Genomic DNA, 27,500 nt, shown 5'->3' with positions numbered 1-27,500 from the left:
TTCACAACACATCGAAGTTTTGCCAATATTTTATGTGGGCCATTTCCTCAAGCTTGTGTTATGTCGTGGTGATAACTAAAATAGAATCAAAAGTCAAAATGATCAAGTAAAAAGTCGAAAGTGTTTTTTGTATTTACAGAAAATTGCTCACTCTCCACGATAAAGACATTTGAAAGTCAATTTTTAAAATTAAAAGCTAAGCTCAAATATGAAACTCAATCGCTAAGTTCAAACCGACAAAATACCTTTTTGGTCTTCCCCCTTCTCTCTCTCTCTCTCTCTCTCTCTCTCTCTCTCTCTCTCTCTCTCTCTCTCTCTCTCTGTCTCTGTCTCTCTCTATCTATCTATCTCTCTGTCTCTCTGTATGTGTGTGTGTGTGTGTGTGTTTATGTGTGTTTGAGAGAAAGAGGGAGAGAGAGAGAGAGAAAGAGAAAGAGAGAGAGAGAGAGAGAGTTAGAGAGAGAGAGAGAGAGAGAGAGAGAGAGAGAGAGAGAGAGAGAGAGAGATTGCGTGTGTATGAAAATAACAAAATATATTAAGAAAGGATCCAAGAGATCACAATTATGTAGGCTGTTATTGTGATTCATTGTAAGAGATGTCTCAAAATAAAATATAAAACCAATCTTGCTTATAAATCAAATATTTATACACCCCAGGGAATTCCAATCTAGTTTTTGAACTTCAAAAGAAATAGTGTGTCAGCTTAAAAATGTAGGTCAACACGTTTCAAGTGCAACATTTTAAAACGTCTTTTCAAAGAATGATTTAAAAACATAAATGGCCCTGATGCTTGAAATGACTATTGTTCCCATTAAGTTTTCCCTACAGATAGAACACACTTTCGCAGTTCTGGTCATTTTTGACAGTTTTGAGGTGCTTTGTTTGAGAACGCTTAGTGCATAAAAACGAAGAAAACAGAAAAGGATCAATTTTTAATGTAGTACGTTTCAGGGGTCAAATAATACCACTTTATATCTTCAAAAGCCTTTTAAAAATGCTCTCATCATTTCAATTATTTCTCGTGTTCTTAATCCTCAGAAGTTTTTTGGTTCGATATGTTTTATTTTATCGTGAGTCGCCAAACAAACCATACTGTTTTACTATAAATTTGAGGTTGTAATATTATTGGAGTTTTAAAGCCTTTTGATGGATGTTTATCCTGATGTGTTTTCATCTCGGCCTAAACGACCCAAATACATAGTCTTAGAAACCCAAAGGATTCACATGACAGGATCATGCTTCAACAATGAAACCGAACTCCTTCTTATTCATACATTGCTATGTTAAAATATGAATTTTTATTGTGAAGTGTAATTGCCTCTAAATGTACCTAAAGCCCTTTATAATGGTTCTCAAGCCAAAAACAACACACACTAATCGTGTGTAAGGCGCTATTGCAAATCCTTTTTTGACAAAGATAATACCAGGTATTCATTTTTACACTCGAGTATAGCAAGAAAATGTGAGTGAAAGGTCGGTCTTCTTCAAGAATTTTAACCAGCGGTACTTGAAACCGGCATGATTTGGCCAGAAAACTCGTACTATAAATATCGATCGATTCAAATGATCACTTGATTGTCAACTATTCTCAATTCTGAGATTTCAGACGAAGTTAACCAGTTAACTGCCATATGCGTATTTAAAAATTTGGCCAGGAAACTCGTACTTCGCAAGGTCCCAGGTTTTAGAGTTTCTACCAAGTAGAGGGTCATTTAAATCGATCGATATTTGAAGGATGAGTCTTCTGGCCAAATTTTTAAATACGAATTTTTCTAGAGTATTTCTTTTTCTTTCTCTCACACAGACACTGGTTAATCAATCGACAGTTGATATTTTTAAAGATCATTTGATTCTTAGTACGACAGAATTGTGATATACGGGGAACTTGAGTAGTAGTGTTATTTTTGTTCTCTTGGTGATTAAATCCTGCCTGAAAAAAGATTAATAAGGTAGAAACTAATCGGAAATCGATGCTAAGCCTTGTCTTACTTTTATCTTGTAAACCGTTTATGGTTGGCGCAGAAACACAATAGGTGCTAACTGGATCAGACAAGTCGGTACAGGTTTTTAGTTTTATAAAATAGAGATAAATATTGAAGTTACGTTGACATATGAAATGTTTGATTTATATTGATCTATCAATATGCAGTTTTCTCTTGTAATATTTACGACAATGGAATGTCATCTTTGATAACTTATGAATAGTCATTCAGAGCCATTACGGCCATTGAATCTATAGCGTGATACGGAAAATTGCAATGCTTTTTACCCTTTGGATAAGACACTAGTCAATGGCAAAGAAGGGGTACGATCTCGATTCATTTGGGTGTGAAGCGAGTGTTCTTCCAACTGAGCTAACGGGATCCCCCTTCGATAACTTAGGTACTTGTCAAATTGGATTCAATAGTCGTAACGTCACTTCCTTCCTAATGACGCATGGTAACTTAGCAACACTGGCTCTAAACTATCGGAACAATGGCGGACGCCCGTATGGAATATTTCTCCGGCGAGCATAAAAGCGTATCCTGAGGGAAAAAAACATAAATTTGATCATGTTTTGACTTTTACACATTCTGGTCACAAGACATATGAAAAGTTCTAGCCAGCTTGAAGAATAAAAAGTAATGATTTTCTTTGTTTAGAACCAAGATGGCCGCCGTTGCCGGGCGGCGTGACGTCAGACTACTGAATCCAATTGACAAGACTCTTGTTTAAGAATAATAGGCTAGTTATCCACTGGTATTGTATACAATTTTGTATTTTAATGTCTTTAGTGTTTGTTAAAACAAAAGGCCACATTTAGAGCATGTTCACTGATCATCAGCAAAGGCTGTGTAAACAAGAGAACAAAACTATTGTGTTTTTTTCTTATAGCCAACCTAATTGTTTATACCATCTCACTTTTATCGACATAAATATGGCGAAATTTAACAAAACACTCTGGATGGCAATGCCAACAAACATGTAAGTCTTATAGCCAGACCTAATATGGAGCTAAACAAATCATCCTCCAGCTCATATGACGTCTAGGAATCTCTACTCTCCCCCCCCCCCCCCTTCTTACCAATCTAACAGTTACACCCCCGACGTGGTAAGGAAGAAGGGGTAGGGGATGGGGGGGGGGGGGGGGGGGGGGTGCATGGCCTCACCGCCAAGCAAATATTCATTATTTTCATTCCAGACGCTGACATAGTTGATTGTCGGTGTTGATGAGCTAGCACTCTCTTGAATACGAAAAATATCTGGGAATGAAAACGTCATGAAAAGTTGGCTTTGAGACGAAAGAAAGATGTCTATTGAATTAAAGCATAGCAAACTTTGTTCCGTAAAGGAAACTTGTAATAATGAAAGTGACGACGATGACGGTGTGGGGATGATTATATTGACATTGGTCAAAGCAACAACAACAATATATGGTTGTGATGATAATATTTGTAATAATAACAATAATACGAATGATGATGAAAATAATAATAACAATAATGACAACATTAATAATAATAATAATAATAATAATAATAATAATAATAATAATAATAATAATAATAATAATGATACTTATAGAAATAATAATAATAATAATATAAATAATAATAATAATAATAATAATAATAATAATAATAATAATAATAATAATAATAATAATAATAATAATAATAATAATAATAATAAATAATAACAATACTAATAGATATTGATATAAAGATAATAATAATAATAATAATAATAATAATAATAATAATAATAATAATAATAAGAAGAAGAAGAAGAAGAAGAAGAAGAAGAAGAAGAAGAAGAAGAAGAAGAAGAAGAATCATCATCATCATCATCATAGCTTGTCGCTCCAACACCGAACACACTCCACAGCATCTGAGGAGCAGACTCTTATACAGCTACATGGTCAGGGTTGATGCTTTCTTCCGTCATGAAGCTCTTTCTCGACTTTAGTCTACTTGTAGTTGGAGTGTGATCATAGAGGGGGTGCCTTGGGTCCATTTCCTGTTTATATTTCTGTGCTTTGGAAGCAGTGGCTCTTCGAATGTGGGGAGGTGCAATGCCAGCTAGCCGATGGAGGACTGGAACTGCAGTCGGTTTCAAGTTACCAGTAATGATCCGGCAAGTGCTATGTAGCTCAGGATCTAGATCTTACCCAGACTGGTGAGGCGTATTCGGCTGATGAATAGCAGAGGGCTAGTGCGGTTGTCCTGACTGTTTTTGGATCTGCTCCCCATGTAGTGTTTGCCAGTTTACTTAGGAGGTTGTTTTTTGTGGCCAACTTTGCTTTTATTTTCTTTGTGTGCTGTGAGAAAGACTATGTGCGGGCTAAGGTGACACCGAGGTACACGGGGAATGTGTTGTTCTCCAATATGTTTCCATTCCAGGAGATGTTCAGTTTCCTGCAGCAAGCGTTCACGTCACGTCCCTGGAATCCCTCGCTGGAGACCGATTGCTACAATAATAATACAATAATAATAGCCAAAGTAACTAGAAGCGGAATGAATAAAAACTACTACTGGTGTAGGTCCATTTTCAAGTCTATGTACACGTTTTAAAACATTGGCCGTAAAAACTCGTCTTTCATTGTCGATGGATTAAAATGACCTTAATATTGTCAAAAAACTCACAAAACTAAGAAGGAAGTCCAAGTTTCGAGATTTTCTGACAAGATTAGGGCAAATCAATAGATATTTGGACGACAATCTTTCTGTCAAAACATTTGTTTTTGATGTGTTTTATTCCGTTATTTTTTCAGTGGGACTCTAACCCATTGTTGTTATAGAAACTCTAAACGAAACAGAATATTTATCAAAACAATGATTAACAAGACCCAAATTGTGCAAGGATAATATCAGTCTCGCCAATATGTCGATAAACATAAATCTTACCTTCATCTGTCTCCTTGTTACTTTTCATAACGTATTGGTAAAAAATTAAGACTTACGACTGACAAACAAAATAGATGTATAGAACCCGACGTACACTTATTTGCATGTCCGATAACCCAATTTTCTTATGGGCTCATTGTTGAAATGGAAATCTAAAATAATTAAGCAAAATATTGTCTATTACAACAATGTTAAGCTAGGCTCATAAGTGAGTTCGGATGTCAGACCTGCATATATGTATACGTCGATAGAAGCTCATATAACAAGGTATAGATAGAATGAAAATGACGTCCCTCGGGTCTTCGTTATTCTTTTGCTATCAACTTTTATCAGGATTTCTCACAAAACTGTAATAACTAGACTATAAACAACCAAGATTGCACATAATTTTATGTGTTGGTCCACTATATTTCCGGATGGCAATGTTGTGAGTTTCTTAGCCAGCGCACACTATCAATAAACAAGATATAAAAAAAAAAATTAACCAGTTTTCCATTTCCGAAGTAAAATAGTTGATGTAACTACGTGAGCGGACTGTCTGTCATTGGAAATATCCCACGCGAAATTCAAGTTGTTCCAAACACGTTTAAGGCCGTTCTAGACTGTGCTATCACAATAGTTGGTCTTTAATGTATTTAGTGTTTATCAAAACAAAACACCATTAGGACATATTTACTTGTCATCGGCGAAGGCTGTATTAACAAGAGAACCAAATAATAAGAGCTGGAAAAGTTTTGTTTTTGTTAAAGACAGAACGAAATTGACGTCATTCAGCTCTTTATTATTGATTTTAGCTAACAATTTTTATGAGTAGTTTTTACTAAATTGTATTAATCAGACTAACGTTATATCCAGTTGACGGATGTTGTGAGTTTTATAATTTAGCGCATAGTATTAATAGCCTACCTAATGTTTATACCATCTCTCTTTTAAAGTTGAGCTTCTATATAGCGCAATATCCACTAAACGTGCTCAAAGGGCTTTACAAAATGTTCCTGACCAGCAATAACACGTAACATGCAGAACGAGACATGACGCCTGTTAGGCGATAGTACAAATTTTTTCGACAGAGACAACGCTGGTGACGGCCATGTACTCATTTTGCACCTGAGTATGGTAATAGAATGTGAGTAAAGAGTCTTTTCCAGAGACTCAACTATGCGCCGAGCGAGGCTCGAACCCAGAACATTCCGATCCGAAAGCGAGTGTCACACCACTAAAACTACATAGCCGCAAATGAATCATGAATACGGCGAGAGTTGAGTACCGGCAATGTCAACAAACAAGTAAGGTTTGTAACGTCTACCGCAATTGGTCATTTCGCCTGACATGATTATATTTTTTCAATAATTTATTTATTTTAGGTTCCGAGGGGAGGGGGGTCGTCCTGTTTATTTCCTTGATATTCAATCAAAAAGTTATGAAGTCCTATTTCATGCTTAGTCGAGCCACGTCAACTTCTTTTCAAAACACAGCTCAAGAAATTTGAATATTTCAATAATTTTCTGTCCTGGCATAAACGAAGTTGATTTAGATTTCAGCGATAGCGTCAAACAAATTTGCTTTAAATTTCGATTACGCTCTCAACCCGGTTGTTCAAACATGGCCGACATGGTTTAATTGGAGACTGAAATATTTCATCGCTTTTTGTGACGTGATCCAGCGCTTCCAAACGGTATTACATCTTTTGAACCAGGTGTCAAGAAATGGTTTGAGGATGAAAGCGCTTTACAAGAGGTTCCTAGCCAACAGCCAACATGAACACTTAACCCTTTCCTTACCAGCCATTTTCATAATTTTCCCCAAAATTTCACATCCACCCAACACAAAAATAGTTTTTATCTTACTCAAACAGAAGAGCAACAACTACATTATATTATGCATAATATTGATCAGCAAAATGAACTCTACAATACTGTGGCACGTTTTTATAGCTATCTATAATAAAACATTTTTATTTAAATTTTCTGATTTACAAAAGAAATCTGAATGATAAAAATGCTAGTTGGATCGTAACGAATGTGATGATTTTTCTGTGGTTGGTAAAGAGAGGGTTAACATGTAAGGTGAGACATAACGCCTGTTAGGCGACATTATTTGTATCCGACAGATACAACGCTGTTAACGACCAGGACCTCAATTTACACCTGATTAACTTGACAGAATGTGAGTAAAGAGCCTTTTGCAATGACTCAATTATGCCCCGCTCAGAACGGGACTCGAACCCAGGACCGAAAGCGAGTGTCATACCACAAGACCGCATAGCCGCATCACGTCACTAAATATCCAATCAATCAGGATGTAAAAGATGTATTTGATGAGCTCCATGACCAACATTTTGTGTTGACTTTGCAAAATTAATTAATAAACAGGGACGATTGCTTTATAGTATTTATCTTATTTGATATTTACTTTTCTCATCAGCATTGCCCTGGTCCTTCCTTATACCGTGGATCATTGTCAAGGCAACGCATGAGAATACTTTGTAAGTAAAACGCTTGCCCTTCCTTGTCAAAATAACTCCAATACAAGGCTTTTGCGTGTCAAAGGAAGCTAAAATTTATATACAATTTCTGACGTAACTCTGGAAAAATACGTTTAAAAAAAGATTTGACCAGAAAACGTGTCTTTTAAATTTAGACCAATGTAAATGGCTCTGATTTTGTCAAAAACTCTCAAACCTGGACTTCGGGTAGTCCAACGTTTGAGAGTTTTCGACACGATGAGGGTCATTTTAATCAAGTGATATTTAAAGAATATTTTCTGGCCAAAATTTATAAAATATGATTTCCTTTTCATAGTACTGACTGCCATCTAGATATTACCATTTTGACTTTTGATTTACACGTAAACTGATTTACAATCATCACTAAAGAAATAACCCTAATTTCTTAAAAAAATTCTTCGAACAAAGTATGCAGAATCTGTCCGATTTCAATCTATAGTGCAGATAAAGAACGTTTTTAAAAAATTAAACTTTCTGTTCAGCAATATATCAAGAGAATAAGTTAAATGGAAATATCAGCAAGTGGCGACATGATACTTATTTCACATTTCTATCTCATTATGTTGTCGAGATCTATTTCAGGCGCAATCTTTGTTGTTTTGTGAAAAGTGATGAATCGCCTATAAATGGTATTAAGTTGTGGAGAACCTGATGTTTGAAACTGAACTATAATATGAGAGGTCAATATGTGACTTTTAATTATATTATATAAAATTCCTTCTTCAAAGTATTGGGCGTAATTTCCTAATTCTGATCGTTTCGATGTTATACTCATTTATATATGCGGCTATGTGGTCGTGTGTTATAACACTCGCCTTGGGACCGGGAGGTCTAGGTTAGAGTCCTCTCTGAACGGTGCATATTTGAGTCCTTGGACAAGACGTTTTACCCATTTTCTCTCATCGTACTCGGAGGTGCAAATTTAACACAAGACGTTAGCCGAGGAAAACATTGCATGACCGCCTAACAGGTGTCATATCTTACATTACATAAATAAAATAAATAAAATTCCCTTCATTCATCCCCAAGGGAAAATTTGTCTTTTAGGTCTATTCCAAGGGAAGACTGGAATAACCCAGGCGTCAGCCGCAGAGCAGCGTCGCAAAGTGAGCTAGGGCGAGGAAATTTGCTCAAGGCCATACAACGAGGCGGGTAGTTGAACTCGGTACTTTTTGGGTACGAAGGAAAGACCCTTACCGCTGAACCACGCTGCCCACATACGTTTAAGAGTCCGTGTGGGCTAGGAACCCCCCTGTAAAGCGCTTTGAGAACGTTTAGTGGAGATTGGGCTTTTTTATTTTTGTTTTTTTTTTGTTTGTTTGTTTTTTGTGTTTTTAATATTCATTTGGTTCATAAAGACCGGCGTGTAATTCATCTGGAGATTCTGAGCCATTCATTTGGGAAATGATGTAAATAATGAACAGGGAGAGCGTAAAGTATTTGTCATTTTCCAAAGTCTACATTACAATGTTGCTCATTGAGTTCAACAATTATACCTTTCATATCCTTATTGATTGGATTGATTGGTCCTAGTATTTTGTGCAAAGCTTGATTAATAACGTTTATCGACTCGTTTATATCGTGATGAAGCATTTATTTATGTTTTATATGTTTATCGGCGCTGCTATTGACGATAACAAGGTTATATATTTGCCGGATGTACAATAAATGTGCGCCGTAAATGAGTGCACAAATTAAAACTTAAGAAAAAACCTAAACTCTTTTATGACTCCATACGAGATGAAGTTGTTAATATATTCTACAATGTCTGATAAAATATCATAGTTTTCATAATCTTTTCATTTTATTTCGTTCTGCAGTTGTTGGAATTTTCAAGAGAATCCTTATTATTTTTGGATTCTAAAGGGGCCATGGACATCTATAGTGCTGGTAATGCTTTTAAATTAAATATTAGAAAAGGCGATTCTCCTCTCCTCCTCCTCCTCCTCCTCCTCCTCCTCCTCCCCCGTCTGCTCCTCCGCTTTCTTCTTCTTCTTCTTCTTCTTCTTCTTCTTCTTCTTCTTCTTCTTCTTCTTCTTCTTTCTTCTTCTTCTTCTTCTTCTTCTTCTTCTTCTTCTTCTTCTTCTTCTTTCTTCTTCTTCTTCTTCTTCTTCTCTTCTTCTCTTCTTCTTCTTCTTCTTCTTCTTCTTCTTCTTCTTCTTCTTCTTCTTCTTCTTCTTCTTCTTCTTCTTCTTCTTCTTCTTCTTCTTCTTCTTCTTCTTCTTTTCTTCTTCTTCTTCTTCTTCTTCTTTCTTCTTCTTCTCTCTTCTTCTTCTTCTTCTTCTTCTTCTTCTTCTTCTTCTTCTCTTCTTCTTCTTCTTCTTCTTCTCTTCTCTCTTCTTCTTCTTCTTCTCTTCTTCTTCTTCTTCTTCTTCTTCTTCTTCTTCTTCTTCTTCTTCTTCTTCTTCTTCTTCTTCTTCTTCTTCTTCTTCTTCTTCTTCTTCTTCTTCTTCTTCTTTCCCGTCTTCTTTTTTCTCTTCTTCGTTTTCTTTTTCATATCATAAATATTGTGATCTATACCCTCTTCATTACATTTCTTTTATTTGATATACTGGAGTATTAAGTTAAATTTTTGTTTTGACTTTCACTTGGTTTCAAATTATAAAACTATAGAACACTATTGACATTTTCTCTTAATTAATGCAAATCTACAGTGATCTCTTTAAGAGTTTGAAGATAGCAGATATATATATATTATTTTTCTTCGTTGGTTATAGTGACTTCGCAGATTATAATCATTAGCATGAAGAGTTGAATGAGAGACTAATTATTATTATAAGTCTGAATATACAATAAAATACCCAGACGTTATGTTAATTTGCCATCAATAGATAGAATGCGCTTGGCCAAGGAGTTCACAACATTGCCATCCGGAAGTATCACGGACCAACACACAAACTCTGTGTAACCATGGACTTTTATAGTCTGGTTAATACAGTTTAGTGAGAACAACTCACAAACGCGGATGGCAAAAACAATAACAAAGGCCTGAGTGACGTCATCTGCATACTATCTATATCATGCTATCCGTTTACGTAACCAGACGTTACAGGAGTGACGAGAAGATCATGATTTGCTTTATATTGAAAAGTATCCTAGAGCATCAGGTTTCCCTCTTCCTGGGTCATGAATAGACAAGTTAACAGTTTGGATATTGAGAACGCTCATCCGTATAATGACGACCGATAGCATTATTCAAACTTCTTACATCACCATTAATAATTAGTTAACAATTATTATCGTTGGCTACCATTTAATACATTTTTTATGTTTCTAATAAGGTAATAAGAATCTATTTGTTCAAATATCAGTGGAAAAAAATCCAAAACGTATGCTCACTTAGGGATGAAAAAATGACTCCATAATTCAAACTTGTATTCCCCTTTCCAATAGACTCAAGATTGTACCATGGATTTTATTTTTTGTTTCTTGGCATCGAATATAATTTTTAATATTACACATAAAAGCATTCAACGTGTAAATGGCTTGAATTTGACAAGTTCGCTATTTTACAACTGCAGTATCTACTCGATGCACTAAAATGTCATTAATTTAGTTTGATATGGTCTAATGGCGTTTTTTTCTTTTGATTCGCATTGAAATGAAAGTCAATCGCTGGAATACGCAGCAAAGGTTTAAAGTAAGTGCATGGTAATGCAATAAATACAAATTTAAGACAATTGAAAAACCTCATGTATCCTGTCACGGATAATATGTTGAACGGAAATCGGTCTATGTGAGTTTAAAAATCTGGTCCGTGATTTTCTCTATTATCTATCTTCTACCAGATTAACTTCATCTTCTTTGTGGACATCATCCGTGTCCTCTTAATTCGAGTTCGAAATAACCAAAGGCACGCCGGACGCTCTCAGTACAGGTAAAAAAATGGATCTTTACTTGTCATTTTCTGCTGATCTCTACTCAGCCTTTCTTCCATCTTACTCTCATGACCATCATTCTCTTTTTTATACCTCCTACTTTTCTTCAATGCTCTCTCTCTCTCTCTCTCTCTCTCTCTCTCTCTCTCTCTCTCTCAATCTCCCTGTCACACACACACACACACAAACACACACACACAATCTCTCTCTCCCTCTCTCTCTCTCTCTCCCCCTCTCCTCTCCCGATCTCTCTCTCTCTCTCTCTCTCTCTCTCTCTCTCTCTCTGTCTCTTGAGTGCCTTCACTTATTCACCGCAGCTTCTTTACATGATTTAAAGCAAACCTACCCCTGTACATCTCTCTCTCTCTCTCTCATTCTCTCTCTCCCTCTCTCTCTTCCTTTCACTCTCTCTCCCTCTCGTTCTCTCTCTCTTTCTCCCTCTCTCTCTCTCTCTCTCTCTCTCTCTCTCTCTCTTCCTCGTCTTGCTCTCACAGACACACACATACACTCACAATTTCCCACATTCTAGTTTTCACTCTAATTTTTAAAAAATCTCTTCTCTCCGATATACCCCCCCCCCCATACACACACACAAACACACATATACTCACACACATACATAGAATCCTTTCTTGCCTCCCTTTGGAGTTCAATATGATTTGGCGCTGAAAATCAACCCCCGTGAAACGGTTATTTTTTGTCCTTGGAGACTTGTATACTGGTAGATGACATTAACCAACTTTGAAATACCAGTCTCTTGAGAGCGAGCACAGGCAATAACGCACTGGAAATAATCTATTCTATTTATACATTTACATACACGTGTGTGACCCAATGGGTTAACCTGTTAATTGCCATACTCCGAAATAAAAAAAAGGATAAACACGTATAAAAGGATATGGCCAGAAAAATCGTCCTTCAAATAATGATCAATTTAAATGATCCTCTTTGCAAAAACTCTCAAACCTAGGACCTCGCGATTTTTCTGGCCACATTTTTAAATACGGTCTTTCTAGAGCACTACAGTCAACTGGTTAAAAATGTTATATCAATTCGGATGTTTGTTAATTGTATCGTGTTTCGAAGTTGCTTTCTGTGAGTCCGATGTATTTTTCCTGTTTGTCTGTGTTGTGTGTTACTGTTGTACAATATATGATTCGCGAGGCAGTTGCCTTGGAGGAGGCACACTTTATTTCTACAGTTGCTTTTTTTAATTCAGTGTGTTCTTTTGTTCGTTATAAGTATCTATGATGCCTTTGTTGTGTGTTTTGATTATGTATTGATGTTGCTGTATTGATGTTTTATTGATGTATTGATGTTGTGTGGCTTGTGGTCATGAGGGAAGCAGGTGTTTACTAATTTAAGGAGTTTTTGTCCTATGTTGGTTGTGACATTTTTTTTCCGAAAGGGGGTTGAACCATGTGATGTTGCGTTATCTTGATCTATTATTTTTTTGGTGGGGGGATGTTGAAATCTTTGTTGTCTTGGCTTTGTAGTCAAAGGGTTCTGTGTATCCACTGTTTTTAGAGCGGTCATGTCGGGGCCTGCTGCGTTATAGAAAGTTTTGGAGTCTTTTGACAATCTCGATATGGGTTGTGCGATGTTGTTGGATTTATTTTTCTGATCGCAGGTGGGTGGTTGCTGTCTTTATGATGGTGATGACGTTGTTAGGTTTTCTGTACGGTTTGCAATTGTTTGTACCAAGGTCGAATGTTACGCAGAGGAAGTCTATGACTTCCCTCTTGGCTTTAATTGTAATTTTTAGCTTATTAGGTTTGACTCGCATTCTGGACATCGTCGAATTCCCATATTCAGGTCGAAGTCAGATTTGCTTTTTATCCATCGTGCATTGTTATGGTCGAGTATGCTGTTTTTAGTGTGTTTTATAATGTGTCTCTCCTCGCCGCTAACTGTTGTGTGTTTGGATGAGAAATCTAGACCGTTGTCGAGGAGATGGCATTTATGGATGAGTAGAATTCGTTGATGTCGAATGTGACGAAATTGCACGGTTGTTGATGTTGATGATAGGAAACTATTCTATGTCTTGGTCTAAGTTTTTCCATAAATTTAGCTTTGTTTCTTCTTTCGCCTATGTTTCAATTCTTTTTGTTATCTTTTTGCTGATTTTTTCCTATTTCTGTTTTGTAGGGCTTAATTAGTCTGTATGAAGGGTTGTTTCTGAAACTTGTTTTATGATCCTACTGTAATGAATGTGTCCTTGCTTGGCTGCGGTGTCTATTCTGTCACTAATGTCCAGTCTATTTGCTATATTTGAATCTTCTTCTTGTATTGTCTCAGATCCTTGTTCTGTGCTTTTCTTGTAGTCTTTGTATTTTTGGTTGGTGATTAGTGCGTTATAGTAGTTGTTAGTGTTGTCTCATTGTTTATCTTTTTTATGTCTGTGATGAGTTGCTGTTGGAATTTGTGGAATATATACATTTTATATATATATATATATATATATATATATATATATATATATATATATATATATATATATATATACCGAGAAAGTGATTGAGTGAGTGTAGTGTGTGTGTGTCTGTGTGTGTAAAAGAGAGAGAGAGAGAGAGAGAGAGAGAGAGAGAGAGAGAGAGAGAAACAGACATAGATAGATGGAGTTGGAGAAAGAGAGAGTAAAGTGAGAGATGGCACAAACCTTGTTTTCTGTTATTGTATCCCCTACTTATATTCCGATTTACACAAAAACAAAACTCAAATTTTGATTCGGTCTGCTGATCCAACCTCGATTTTAACGGGATATAGAATATAAAAATAACTCCTTCCATTCAGGTTTGTTTACAATGTGCAAGTTTTCCTTATACAAATATTATAACTATAATAAGACCGAAGTAACGCATGTGACGTATCGTCTCAAAACTGTATTAATGGTGATGCTGAATATTTAGGTAATAATATCAAAAGTGGGATGAGGATTACCTGGTTCTATCCACATTTTTCAAATGGAGCAAAAATGTGTAAAGTTTATTCTTTGTTAATTAGTATATATATATATATATATATATATATATATATATATATATATATATATATATATATATAAACTTCAGCCATTGTTTTGTACATAATATTTTAGCCAATATCCCGGATTTGAACATTTGTTTGTTTGGTGAAACCCTTTAAATTCTGATTGTAATGCATGTAATATCCCAGAATATTCCAAATATGTAGATAGAACCATTTAATCCTCAGCCCACGATTTATTTCTTTTATTGATGCAAATGTTACTACTGCTTGAAGCTCGAAGATTAAGATCGCATTAGTCAAATTGCAATAACCTAACTGTCATATTTCCGATTGTTTTAATTCTAGAATTAGCTTTTGGCATCTCCGTCACCCCGATTCGATACCAGACACGGCGGGTCACAAATATTAGCAATGACTATCCCGCACAAATCTTTGGGCCTCTTTTTCTCTCACGAAGTGCCCGAATTCGCGTCAAAATATGGGACGAAGCCGTTTCGTATATGCTATTTTAAAAAATTAATTACGACGCTGTTTATCGATGAATATGACTGAAAGTTGGCACCCAGTTAGAAAAAGGTCATTTTAGATTATGCCAAGCGACAAAACTCGTGCAATTACCAGAAAACCGTTAAAAATAGATTTTTACTCTTTGGAGTAAAATATTTCTAAAACTACCGGGCGTGGAGGTTTTGTCGCTGACAAGGTAATACATGAACATTTCTTCTTTTTGGTTGTAAAATTTCATATGAATATGACGAGTACTGTCCCCGTATTTTATAAAACACCATCCTAATTTGCTCAAGTTTCAATCTTTTAATCCACTTATTACGCAAGATACAATCAAAGGTCGAAAAAAAATGCCGAAAAAGCGTCCCATATTTTCGCGTTTTTTTCCTCTTTGCGGGTCATCCAAATAAATGACACCTTTGAGACTGCATAACTTGTTTATTTATAAATGGATTTTCAAAATTCAAAAACATTTTTACTCAGTGGAGATAGGGCTTTGATTTTAGAGAAAAATTTTTCCTCAAAAAGAGAAAAAAACATTTTTCATAGTCATTGCTAGAAATATACAACATCATGTTACGCTTGAGAAGAAATCATCTCGGATAATGACCTTAAATTATGTCTTATATTCTGTTGAGATCAGAAGGATATTTAAGACGTTTGTGAGTGTGTGTGTGTGTGTGTGTGTGTGTGTGTGTGTGTGTGTGTGTGTGTGCAGGTCTGACATGCGAATCAACTTATGGGCCAAGGATAACATTGTTGTAATGGACAATATTTTGTGTCATGTTTTCGAGATTTCCGTGACAACAATGAGCCCATAAGGAATTGGGTTACAGACCTACAAATAAGTGTACGTTGATTGTACGATTTGCTATTCAGTAAAACATGGCATTTGTATTATTTGGTTTATTAAATGAATACAATGATAAATGCAAATTTAAATATGTACATGGACGCCAGGTAAGATGGAGGGTGTCCCGATAATGGGAGCGATCTATAGTCACGTTTTCGTCCAACCTAGTCATCGGTTACATGATTTGTTCCTGTACAACGATTAGATATTTATCAATGTTTCTAAACACGCTGCTTTGTTTATGAAATTTGTAAACATACTCATGAGTCATGCTGAGCAAAATGACAAATTGTAACGTGGGATATTTCTCAAACTGTGAACACTTTTCAATAAGTGGGTCGTTTTGAGCACACTTTACAATGTGACCAATGACCTCGAGCACATAGAAATGTAATATAGATCGTGCCCATTCTGTTGGCAGAGCACTTGCCTCACATGGAAAGGGACCGAGATCGATCCCGGGTGAAGTCTGACCTCTCCCTCCCCCCCCCCCCCCCCCCCACATTCTCTTTTCACCCAGCAGTGATCGGGTGGGATAGATCTGGCGGAACGTACTTTTCGATAGATTAGCGTCCTATCCAATGGGGAGCAAGCAGTTGTTATTGTTTCATGCTATAGAAACGGGCATAAACTCCAGTTCCATGCGCCTTGTAGCTCTGAAAGACCATTAAAAAAAATATATATATAGTGGGCTTATGGGTTGGTGCATTGTTTTGAAACCCTTCGTTTGAGGCTTAAGCCAACAAAAGACAACATTTTTAGTAAGAAAGCGAAAGGTTAGGAATGAATGAATGAATGAACTTCTTGTCTTATTTACATTTAATATAAAAAGACGCATTGGTTCCCAAAAGGCATGACTTCACTATTAAGAATTTTAAACTCTCTTATTATCGAACATTTTATGGATTTTCCTCAAAACGTCAGACGCATTTAACATAAAAACTGAATTATAAACTTTAACTGAAGAATGAATAAGTACATTCTATAAATAATTTTGTTCAGCAAAACAAGCTGAACGACACAGCACTAAGTTCTCATTACTATATTTAATAAAATCAAATGTTGTGATGTACACAATAGAAATTTGATTGAGGAAAATGTTGAATGTAACGTAACAAATGTGCCAATTTCCTATAGTTGGGAAGGAGAGGGTTAAAGCCAAACGATATTGCAAGAGGTCAGTGTCTGAGTAGCAAAAATTATGGCAAACGTCAGGTTACAGAATTATTGACATGGGCAGGGCTTTTACAGGCGTTATATCACGCGAGTCAGGTGTGCATAATTATCAGTCTATGATCACGTGTCAGAATGACAGAGAAAAAGGAGCTGCTATCATGCAAATTGGTTTGTATGACATGAAACGTTGAACCGGAGATGGAATTTGGTTCCACGTCTCCCGCTGGAAAGATAAATAACGTAATAAGAAGCAGATTATGTTAACGGCAGTTAAACCATGGAATGTCTTTGTAATGTTATATTTATTTATCATTTTAAAAGCATGTCTGACTTCAACTGATTTTCACTAATCCTAGTATTCGGATGTATGAGTTATTTTTGTGCAACGGTATAATATCGTTTTTTGAACTTACCTTGATCTTATGGTGACCAAATCCATAAAGGTGAAATTAACAACAGGAATATCAACGGTATATCCTTTTTAAAGCTCTTTCCTTTTATAAAATCGTTTTGAAATTGTCATGCGGAGAGCAATATATCCGTCTCATACTGTTTACTGAGTCTACTTATCATGTGTTTACATTAGCTACCTTTTTATTATCTATAAAAGCAGTCGGATGGTTTGCAAGTTTTGTTATTGTAGCGGTTACTACCTTAAAGGTCTCATTAGAGATGACGGCTAATTTAAAACTTATGGAATTCCCTCCATTGATTTGTTTTAAATGTTTGATAAGTTAAAAACAGCTTCATTTATAATTTTCTACAATTGCCAGATGTTTATGGCTATTTCCTGCTATAACATGCACAAAACAATTACAGTAATACGAGAGGGAAATGGTGGCATTTATAAACGAAAATTTATAAGACATATCATAATGAAAAATTATCATGCTTACATTTATATTTTGAATGAATAATCAGTTACCGGATTGTATATTTTGTAACTAAAAATACAAAAGCGTCAGCTAAAATATCTCGAAACTCTTGCATCGCAAAACTACAATTGTAAAAGCAACGATAATGATGTCTACACTTTATTCCTACTGTATAATCATCTGCACACTTTGATGGAAACTAAGACCGCTGCAATTTTTCGGTCGATTATTGCATTTTACAAAGTAACTATCTAATAAGTAGATCTACTTATTGATCCCAAAAAAACAGAAACCCAAAGATCAACTTATAACCCAGATTTTTGTCAACCAATGTGTCTCTAATTTGGACAGCAGTTATTTGAAGTATTCGGATTAATGGAAATGTTAATCCGATTCAATTTGGAATACAAAGATGAACAGACAAAATTGACAATTTGGTAAAAGAAAACGTTTTTCTGCGGTAAGCACAGATCTTGAAACTAAGTCAATCAAGAAACCCCTAGTCTTACTTGCTATACATTTTAACCTTGACACAGTTAACAAAGATGCTATTCCAACAATATAAATCATTTGGAACTCAAATCAGAAATCAAATGGACGAGGGTTTTAGAGCTTGACATTCATCGTGAATCAGCAAGAAAAATATTAATAAGTGATCCCTTATAAAATTCAAGTGCATCACATCCTTGTTCCATAGCCCAGGAGAGAATTGTGAATGTGTCAATGGATACTTGAGAAAATTGAAAGTGACAAAATATTTTTCAATTACATCTAGTCTTCAGATGAAGTCCGATCTTTACTTAAATGCCTTTGTAAACATTAAAGATTGATTGGGGTTCTCGAAAGAATTACCCAAACAAAGCAATGGAGTTATCTAAAGGGAATTGCGTAACCAAGAAACAATAATGATAAATGGCATTTATATAGGGCTTTACCCCTTGTCACAGGCTCTCAGCGCTTCACAGTGATATCAAACAAAACATATCTACTGGAAAAGTGATACGAATTCAATTTAACAACAAGAAAATATGATAATAGTATTGCAACATTATGACGTAACAAGATAAAACTTTAAGCGAGGTTTGAACGTTGTCAACGAATCCGAGCATCTCACGTGTGATGGGAGAGAGTTCCGAAAATGGGGGGTCAAAATTGAAAAGATTGTTCACCTATTTTACGCAAAGATAACTGGGTTTTTTGCTTTACTTTTCAAGGGAAGATAGGGCCTTTTTATGGATGAAAACCAGAAGACTATAACTGTTAGCACTGAACATTATGTTGCCATATTGAACGCATTTGGAGATTCTTGTAGCAACGTGTGGAGGCTAATGGACGAAGGAATTAATCGTTACAACAAGACGGGGCTGGGCCCCATACTACCAATGATACCATGCAATCGATGGATGAGCATATCGAGACGAGAATAGTCTGTCGACACAACAGGACTGGGCAAGTCACAGCCCGGATCTTTAATCTATGTGATTTTTTCGTCTGGGGATACTTGTCGGATGAATGAACCTTTTACACATTGATCACATTGAGGGAAGTCATTTTAAACCAGATTAAGATAATCCAAGTGTGGACCAAAGCCGGAATGTGATAAGCAATTTTGTACGCATATATCTAAAAATGACTGAAGAAGTATATATGAAACGGTGCCAGACAAAGCAAGAAAGAAAAACATTAATAAATAAAACCATCCCTAAAAAATAAGCCTTCCTCCTGTTACTAACACACTTTTACAGATCTTTTCATACACCAGTGTCAATTTGTCCTATTTTGTCACTTGGGATTTTAAATTGTGAATTGAAGGAAAAGAGAAGCATCTAAAAGTTAATGTGTTCTTAAATCTTGTTATTACTACATGTTCATGCAATTTTCACATAATAAACCCGAATAATTATTTTTTTCAATAATACCCATTTCAATTTTAGATCTTTCCTAGTTTTTCCCACATCGCTCTTCCTTGGGTTTCCATTTTATTGGTCACTTTCAATGTTGGTTGTTTATATATGTATCATTTATTCATTAAGAAATATTTGCTGAAATTATCCATTATTTTTCAATAAAAAAGAAGGAAAGTGTATGTACCAAAAAGCCTTGTTTGTTTGTTCTTTCGACAAAGTTACTTCCTGGTGATACAGTATAAAAGAAGAAAGGTTAAAAAGAATTGTTTAGAGAAAGAGCAAGAGGAAGAATATTAATCACAATCACAAGACGAGTCCTTTATTTTATTCTCATCATGACTTGTATGGATTAATATTCCAGCCCTACACTACAGGTTATTGGAAAAAAATTAGTCGTATGATGAAGTCTATAATTTCGATCCAAGTTCCAAAAGAGACCTCTTGAAAGGGTCAATAAATAAGATTAATAGGCTGTCTCAGGGGAAGCTTTCGAGTGCCTCTCATTTTGGATCCCCTTCAGATTAACCTCTATAACTCTCCATTCAGACATGGAACATGGTTCATTAACGCTTCGAGTCGATCATGTATTTTGAGGCAAAACTTCCTAACTTACAACATTGTGTAAGATATTGTGATATTCCTGTGTACTGATTTATGATGATTTTTCATATCTATTGCATCATTATTTTGTAAAGCATGTCTCATCTAGAATATTACGTTTTCTCATTCCTGAAACTTGGGTATCCCCACATTTTTAACAATCTCAGCCAATTTTCAGGTTGACAGACATCTTGGTTTCAAAATGATCTACTGCATTTTACAATCCAAAGATGTGTCCATAGTTAGGTCTGTCTTTTATGTCATGTATCTATATAATGGCTGGAAGCTGTATCATAATGTATCAACTTTATTGAACCTCAATCTTTTCAATTTGCGATATATATTGCTACCTTTCTGTATTCTTATTGATTTGTCTGGATAGAGGCTATACCGTGTGTGTTAAATACAAATGAATGTAAACGAGCATTGTTAGTCAAATGTATTAAAAGGATAATCACACGTGTTTGAAGACAAGATACGTAATGGAGAAAGTAATATTTTAAAGACTCAAACACGAACCGGATAATATATGATTCAGACACTCTTGATTCTTGGAATTCGGACGTTTTCCAAACCGCTGCACGAACTTACGAATTCCTTTATTCTACCTCTCAATCGATTCTGCATTAGATTTCTCCGAATAAAATATATTTACAAATAGACTAGAATACACTGAAATGAAACTTTATTTTTAAATCCTCTTATTTTAAGGAAATTTAACGCGTGTTAATCTGGCGTCACAAATTATATTTGCAACTTGATATCAATAGGCGTTGCTATTTATGAGGAGGGTTAGAATAATGTTGTTTGTCAGTAAAGAATCTGATCCGTGAAAACGTTGAGATTAGTCTTGTTCTGGACAGGGTCCATATAATTTATAGCCAAATACTTTCCACGTGGGAAACAATGTTAAGTCTACAGAAGTACCAATGAATGGTGCCACCCACTGAATTTACCCGCATCCAGCACCATTTATCACCGGTCTTCTTGTCTTATTTTTATCGCTTGCTAAAGGAATATTGTTTGGTTAAATCTCTTTATATTTTACATTTACACCCAGTGAAACACACACACACACACACACACACACACACACACACATGCACAAAAAGACACAAACAAGCACCCATACAATTAAGTATATATATACACAAAGTTTTTATATGTGGTATTTTCAGGAAATTTGCCAAGTTCATTTTGGTGCTTATCCCTCTGTTTGGCATCATGTATATCGCCATGTTTGTGGCTTTTCCCAAGAAATTCCATGGAACGGAGTATGACGTTGTCTACCTGTACATAGAAATGGGATACAACTCTTTTCAGGTATTCCTTGAGCAATTGGGTTGTGATGTAATGTGATGACGTTATGAGATGAGTTCATTGGATGAAGTGATTAGGTATTAGATTTAAAGACTATTAAACATATAAATAATCCAGAAGGGAATTGACATAAGGGAAGTAAAATGAGAAAGAGGCTTGTAGCAAATCAAGTGCAATCGTGGGTGAAATGGTAGAATGTGATATTTTGAGGGATCGAATTAGTTATGCTGTAGGTGCCAAATATGAAAATGTCGATAAGTTTTCTTGCTGCTTTGTCTAGCAATTGGATTTTAACTTTATTCATTTAAAGAGGGTTTGTTTAGTATTAGTAAAATTATTTTACATTTTAATTTCAAACGTTTTGCTAAGATAAGCAGCTGTTTCTGGCAACAGCAAATAGAAATTCAAAGAAAAATCAACAGGCCTCAACTGGAGACAATCGAAGCAAGTTGAATTTTGGGAATGATTTTTTCTTGTATTTTTCTTTCTGCTTTGTCTGGCAAGGATTCCAAATGTTTTCAATTTTTAAAGAGTTTCATTAAGATAGTGTTTTCGCAACTCAAGCTAGAAGAAACATAAGTTAGAGTAAAACTTCCAATTTGGAGATATTTTGGATTCAACACATTCTGAACTCATTGGAATTATTGTAATGTTATTATTTTTGATTTGTTAATAGTTTGTATTATATCAGACTAGAACTCTTAATATAATAAAGCATACTTTAAAGAAGCAACCAAAGAAAATTTATTTGATAAAACATTGCTTTTTATATCCTTAATCAGTGCTCTAAACATTTATTATTTTCTTTAAATACAGGGATTCGTACTGGCCTTGTTATTCTGCTTTCTCAACGAAGATGTAAGTTTAATTGCATAAGTAACCCTTCTTTGGTTTGAATAATATGTACATATATATATATATATATATATATATATATATATATATATATGTGTGTGTGTGTGTGTGTGTGTGTGTGTTTGTGTGTGCATATATAACACATCAGCTCAAAACGGCGTCGTGTTGTGGTAATTTTGATGCTAAAAACTGCATTTATGGTCAATATTATCAGGGATGCCTTTGATTTAAATGATGTATTGAGGGAAATGGATAACGTTTCTGAGGGTAAATCTAATGCCTCAAATTTCCGATTTGAACTTAAAATACTCTTTTCTTTTTGGCATCGCCTCACCTTGGCACAATACCAGATTGTGTATGTGTATGTGTATGTGTGTGTTTGTGAGTGGCTGTGTGTAATTTCCCAAATACTTTTAGTAATATTTTATAATACTTAAATTAAGAGAGTAGACTAAAGTATTTTATAATCTTTTATCAGCAAACCTTTTCTTTTATTTGGTATTTTTAAGCTTTTCTTCAATCACTGTTTTCCAATCATGTAACATATAACTCTATATGATAATGCTTTATATTCAGGACGTGCGGACAATTAAATGTTGCTTACAAAAATGAAATTATAACCAAATCATGTCATCAATTCTTGAGTTAAAGCTTTAATACCTGCATCATAATTACCTAAAATTGAGTATTAATTTTTTTTTATATTTCTTTTTTCAGGTACACATAGAACTGCGGCGCTCTTGGCAAAGCCATCGATCTCGTCGGTTAAACCACAGTTTGCTAAAGCGGTCCTTGGCTAGATCATCGTGTAACGGAGCCAGTCAGGATGCTTCCTTACATGCAAATAAAGCAAAACTATCTTTTAGATCTCACCCTCGTGCCAAAAATACGCTTTCCTGGTCTCCTGCTACCAGCGAAGACACTGCTCCACTCAACTCTAAAAATGCAACACCGGTAGTAGCTCGAAATTCATATTCGTCTTTGAAGACCAATGGTCGTAATAGTGTTGCTCTGGAGAAGGGCCATAATGCAAATACCGCTGATGTGTGATGTAAATAATAACAAAATCACAAAAATATACTGAAATGTTTATTTTTTTTGGAAAGGTTTTGATGCTATGAAGTGAAGGGGCAGATTAGATTACATCTTTGTTAAAAATGACTTGAATTTTCTCAATTTGTTATTTTCCATTGTTTTTGTCTTGTTAGTATTATTTCAACTTTTTTTTTTTGTTTTCGGTTCTACAACTAATAGTTATATCACATCATACATTAATGCATAATTCTTTACCATTACAGGGTAATCAAAAATCAATAGACCTACTCAACTCTTATTTATTATATGATATGAATAAAAACTGTAATCAGTAACCCCACAAAACTAAAGCAGACAATTCAAATAAGTAGTAGTAGTAGTAGTAGTAGTAGTAGTAGTAGTAGTAGTAGTAGTAGTAGTAGTAGTAGTAGTAGTAGTAGTATTAGTAGTAGTAGTAGTAGTAGTAGTAGTAGTAGGTAGTAGTAGTAGTAGTAGTAGTAGTAGTAGTAGTAGTAGTAGTAGTAGTAGTAGTAGTAGTAGTAGCAGTAGTAGTAGTAGTAGTAGCGTATGGCGACACATCCAAATTCACTTCGTAATCCAGTTTCGGAAGTCTTCCTTCTTCCTAAGAACTGTTTCATATCCACCTGCAAGTTTAGGAACTGGGCAGTGGATGACGATGCGATCGCTGGTCTCTGGAGCTGCCTCACATTTCCGGCAAGCATTACTATCCGCAAGTTTTCGTCTGCAGATATTGGATGCAGTTCTGTCATGTCATGTTAAGAGGCGATTTGAGGAAACCCAGTATTTCCTGGCATTGTGGAATGCAGTCATTCCTTTGGATGGGATCTTTTATGGTGTTTCCTCCTCTTGGTATTTCCCCGTTCCACGTTTCTCTCCGGTTTTCTTCCATGTTGAAGTCTACCTTTTTTGTTCGGTGGAAAGGTCTTCTCGATTTGAGCCTTGTTGTTGAATGTTCACCCTTCATTTTTTTATAGGGGTGTTATCTGTGGCTTCATCAATTCTTACATGCATCCTTTGATTAGTGTATTGTCTTCTAAGATTTGGCGGTGCAATGCCGCTCAGTGTTGGGAGCCACTGAGTTGCAGTTGACTTGAGACACCCTGTTATTATTTAAATTGATTCTCTTTATCGGAGTCTAATGCGATATACATGTGGGCTCCTCATCCAAACAGCAGTATTCTCCCACACTGTAGCACAGTGCCAAAGCAGTCGATCGGTGAGGCTCCCCGGTGGTCTTGCAAGTTTTTTCATTAGGCTGTCTTCTTTTTGTTCTCAAAGCCTGCTTCAATGTATGAGGTCAGTGGAAGGACCTTAATACTTGTGCATCTTTGTCGTCTGAAGCCCGCTTGTTCTGGTGGTACGCAGGGATTTACATAAGAGGTGATTTGCTCTAATACGTTTTTTTCCAGGAGCTTGTATAAGCAAAAAAGTAGAGATATTGGTCTGTAGCTGGATTGTTTGGTCATTGGTTTGGCGATTACTTTGGCATGTTTCCAAAATTTGTGGCTGTTTGGCCTTGTCCATGTTGTCTGTCATAGTATTTGCCAGCCAATTTATTTTTCTTGTCCAAAGTTAGTGATCATTCCCATTTTAAATTTGATACTGAATTACTCTTTGAAATTCAATCATGAATTATGAGCCCCAAAGACCGGTAACTCTTTGTAAATATGAATAAACAAATAAATGACATAATCATCATTTGCCATCGTCTTTCTCCTTCTTCTCCTTGGTCTTGGTCTTTTTGCTTCTCTTCTTAAAAATGCTCACAATCATTAACATTGTTTAAATTATTATTATTCGTATCATCTCATCATCATCATCATCATCATCATCATCATCATCATCATCATCATCATCATCATCATCATCATCATCATCATCGTCAGCAGCAGCAGCAGCAACAACATATTAATAGCGGCGGAATCAGCAGCATTAAAGTCATAATCTTGATATCTCCATCATGATTATCATCATGTTATCATGCAAGCATTGACGTATCTTCCATCCATATATTGCGTCGTTACATCAACATTCATCAACGGTATTCTATAATCAAAAGTTAATTAACACTAATATTACACTGACCCTTCACAATCTCTGACTGTTACTTAGTTATGTAAAAATGCAATTGAACACGTTATTTTATATACATGTATATTTTTACGAGAGCCTTATAGTTCAATTCCGCGAGATAACTTTTACTTCATTTATTGCTATATTAAAAAAGTAACAAACAAATCAAACGTCTTAAATTTTGAGACTTAAAGATATGATTAAAGCAATTTTGAATTTCTTCCACCGTCCTCGAGTAAAATACGTATTAGAAATTTGGTCAGAGACCTCGTCCTTCAAATATCGACCTATTGCTTCCTCCAGCAAACTATCATGCGGCATCCTTACTCGCCAAGTAAAAGCTATTGGACAAAATATTTAAATTACAGATTGCTTTGAAATCATTTCATTTAGCTCAGCATGTATACAAATACACGTTGAATGTCACCGCCGTAACAGTCAGGCGATAGACTCATGAAGAATATGGGAATTCAGGGTTATCTCGGATTTCTTAGTGAAGACTCCGTCCCAAGTATGACATGGTGGCTATAATTTGATTTATCAATAAATGGACAAAAATGTTTTCTGGTCAATGTAGAAGAGTATTTTCTGCCGTACTCACTCTTAACAAAATAATTGTGGCTTTTTAAAGAGTACGGCATATTTATGTTGAATGACTGGTAGGTCTTTAAGTCTGAATAATGGCCAAATTATAACAGGGAGGTCTCTCATTTATCGCAAATGACGTCGGATAGAAACAACAGTCACTTTGGCAATCCTTGTTGCATGACTATTTTAAAAATGTCTATTGCTTGACAAGCGACTGATACAGTTTCAGAGTCGCTGGGGAAAATGCACTGTAAAGCGCATTAAGCGTGGTGAAAGTGTTTAAATGGGTATTATGATTATGCACATTTATTTATATATTATGTTGATTGCTGTTAACCATTTATATTTGGATTATATATATAATAAAATGATTTATTGTTGATTTTATCATTCTTGTAACACAGTATTAAGAACAGCTAAAGTAGAAATATCCACTAAACGTGCTCAAAGAGCTTTACACACGGTCCCTGGCCAACAGCAGTACATAACACGGAGGACTAGCCATGGCGCCTAATGGGCGATGTTAAAAAAAACGGCCCTGAACTCATTTTGCATCAGGTTTTAAATGCCAAAAATATCTGAACTTTTAAAATAGATTTGCAAAACTGTTTGGCATATTATTTACATAAAAGGTGTAAGAAGTTTGTCATATCTGTCAAATATGAAGGTATAACCTCCCCTGACGATAACCATATTATTGATTGTTGCAACCACAAGAGCAAATGAAATATTATACTTGTAAAACCCAATGCAATGTCTAAAAGGCCGAATATTCCTTTGCCAATCCTGACATGTTTTAATAACTTTTGTAGAGGAAAATGAATCAAAAAAAGGTAACGGAGTACCAAAATTAGTTTTGATAAGGTCTGGTGGTCGCCGCTTGCTTCTCCCGCCAACCTCTAACCCTAAAGGTTTGCAATGAGAACTTAGATTTTAAACCATATTGATGAGGAGCTAATGAAGTGACTTCATGGGCATTATTGCTGAGACGGGTTCCTTATAAGAAGAGAAAAATGAACGGGAATTTCACTACTGAGTCGATTATTGGGCAAGACATAACGGCACATAAAGTGTTTTGGACAACCGAAACTCTGACTTGAACAATTTAGTTTTTCAATGGTATTTAATCAATGTAGTCTCATCACCATCAAGTACAGAGTTTATCTAAATTGCTGCCTCGTCCGCTTTGCGAGTGCGCTTGAATAATCCAAAGTCACATTTGTGAATTTGATCTCATCTTTTAATTGTAATGCCACTGTGCTGGTTTGTCACAAGAGGCCAAAACAACAAACGAGCCTGTTTTCTATCGATAATTTTTGTCCTAAATCTGTTACATTAAATCTTTAAAAAATACTATGTTTTGAAAGATTAGACAATAGAGGTTCTTATTTCATTTGTTGCGATCTGTATGTATATGTATACATATTATCTA

General features: G+C 35.4%; 1 protein-coding gene across 3 annotated transcripts in view; it reads left to right on the top strand.

Annotated features, from left to right (window-relative positions):
• Window positions 1-27,500, top strand: part of LOC144965444 (parathyroid hormone/parathyroid hormone-related peptide receptor-like) — a 166,706-nt gene that overhangs the window by 138,771 nt on the left and 435 nt on the right. For all 3 annotated transcript variants that reach the window (XM_078900794.1, XM_078900795.1, XM_078900796.1), the window contains exons 8-13: window positions 7,311-7,371; window positions 9,213-9,282; window positions 11,181-11,269; window positions 21,355-21,499; window positions 22,313-22,354; window positions 23,069-27,500. The exon at window positions 23,069-27,500 is cut by the window's right edge and continues 435 nt beyond it. In XM_078900794.1, coding sequence (XP_078756920.1) covers window positions 7,311-7,371; window positions 9,213-9,282; window positions 11,181-11,269; window positions 21,355-21,499; window positions 22,313-22,354; window positions 23,069-23,401 — 740 coding nt within the window. In that variant the 3' untranslated portion in view covers window positions 23,402-27,500. The remainder of the gene's footprint in view (window positions 1-7,310; window positions 7,372-9,212; window positions 9,283-11,180; window positions 11,270-21,354; window positions 21,500-22,312; window positions 22,355-23,068) is intronic.

The sequence above is a fragment of the Berghia stephanieae genome, chromosome 2, assembly GCF_034508935.2.
Source record: "Berghia stephanieae isolate SIO BIC M18660-M18661 chromosome 2, UCSD_Bste_1.3, whole genome shotgun sequence".
NCBI lineage: Eukaryota > Metazoa > Mollusca > Gastropoda > Nudibranchia > Aeolidiidae > Berghia > Berghia stephanieae.
Note: the sequence above shows the minus strand (reverse complement) of the source record. Positions and strands in the feature narration are given on the sequence as shown.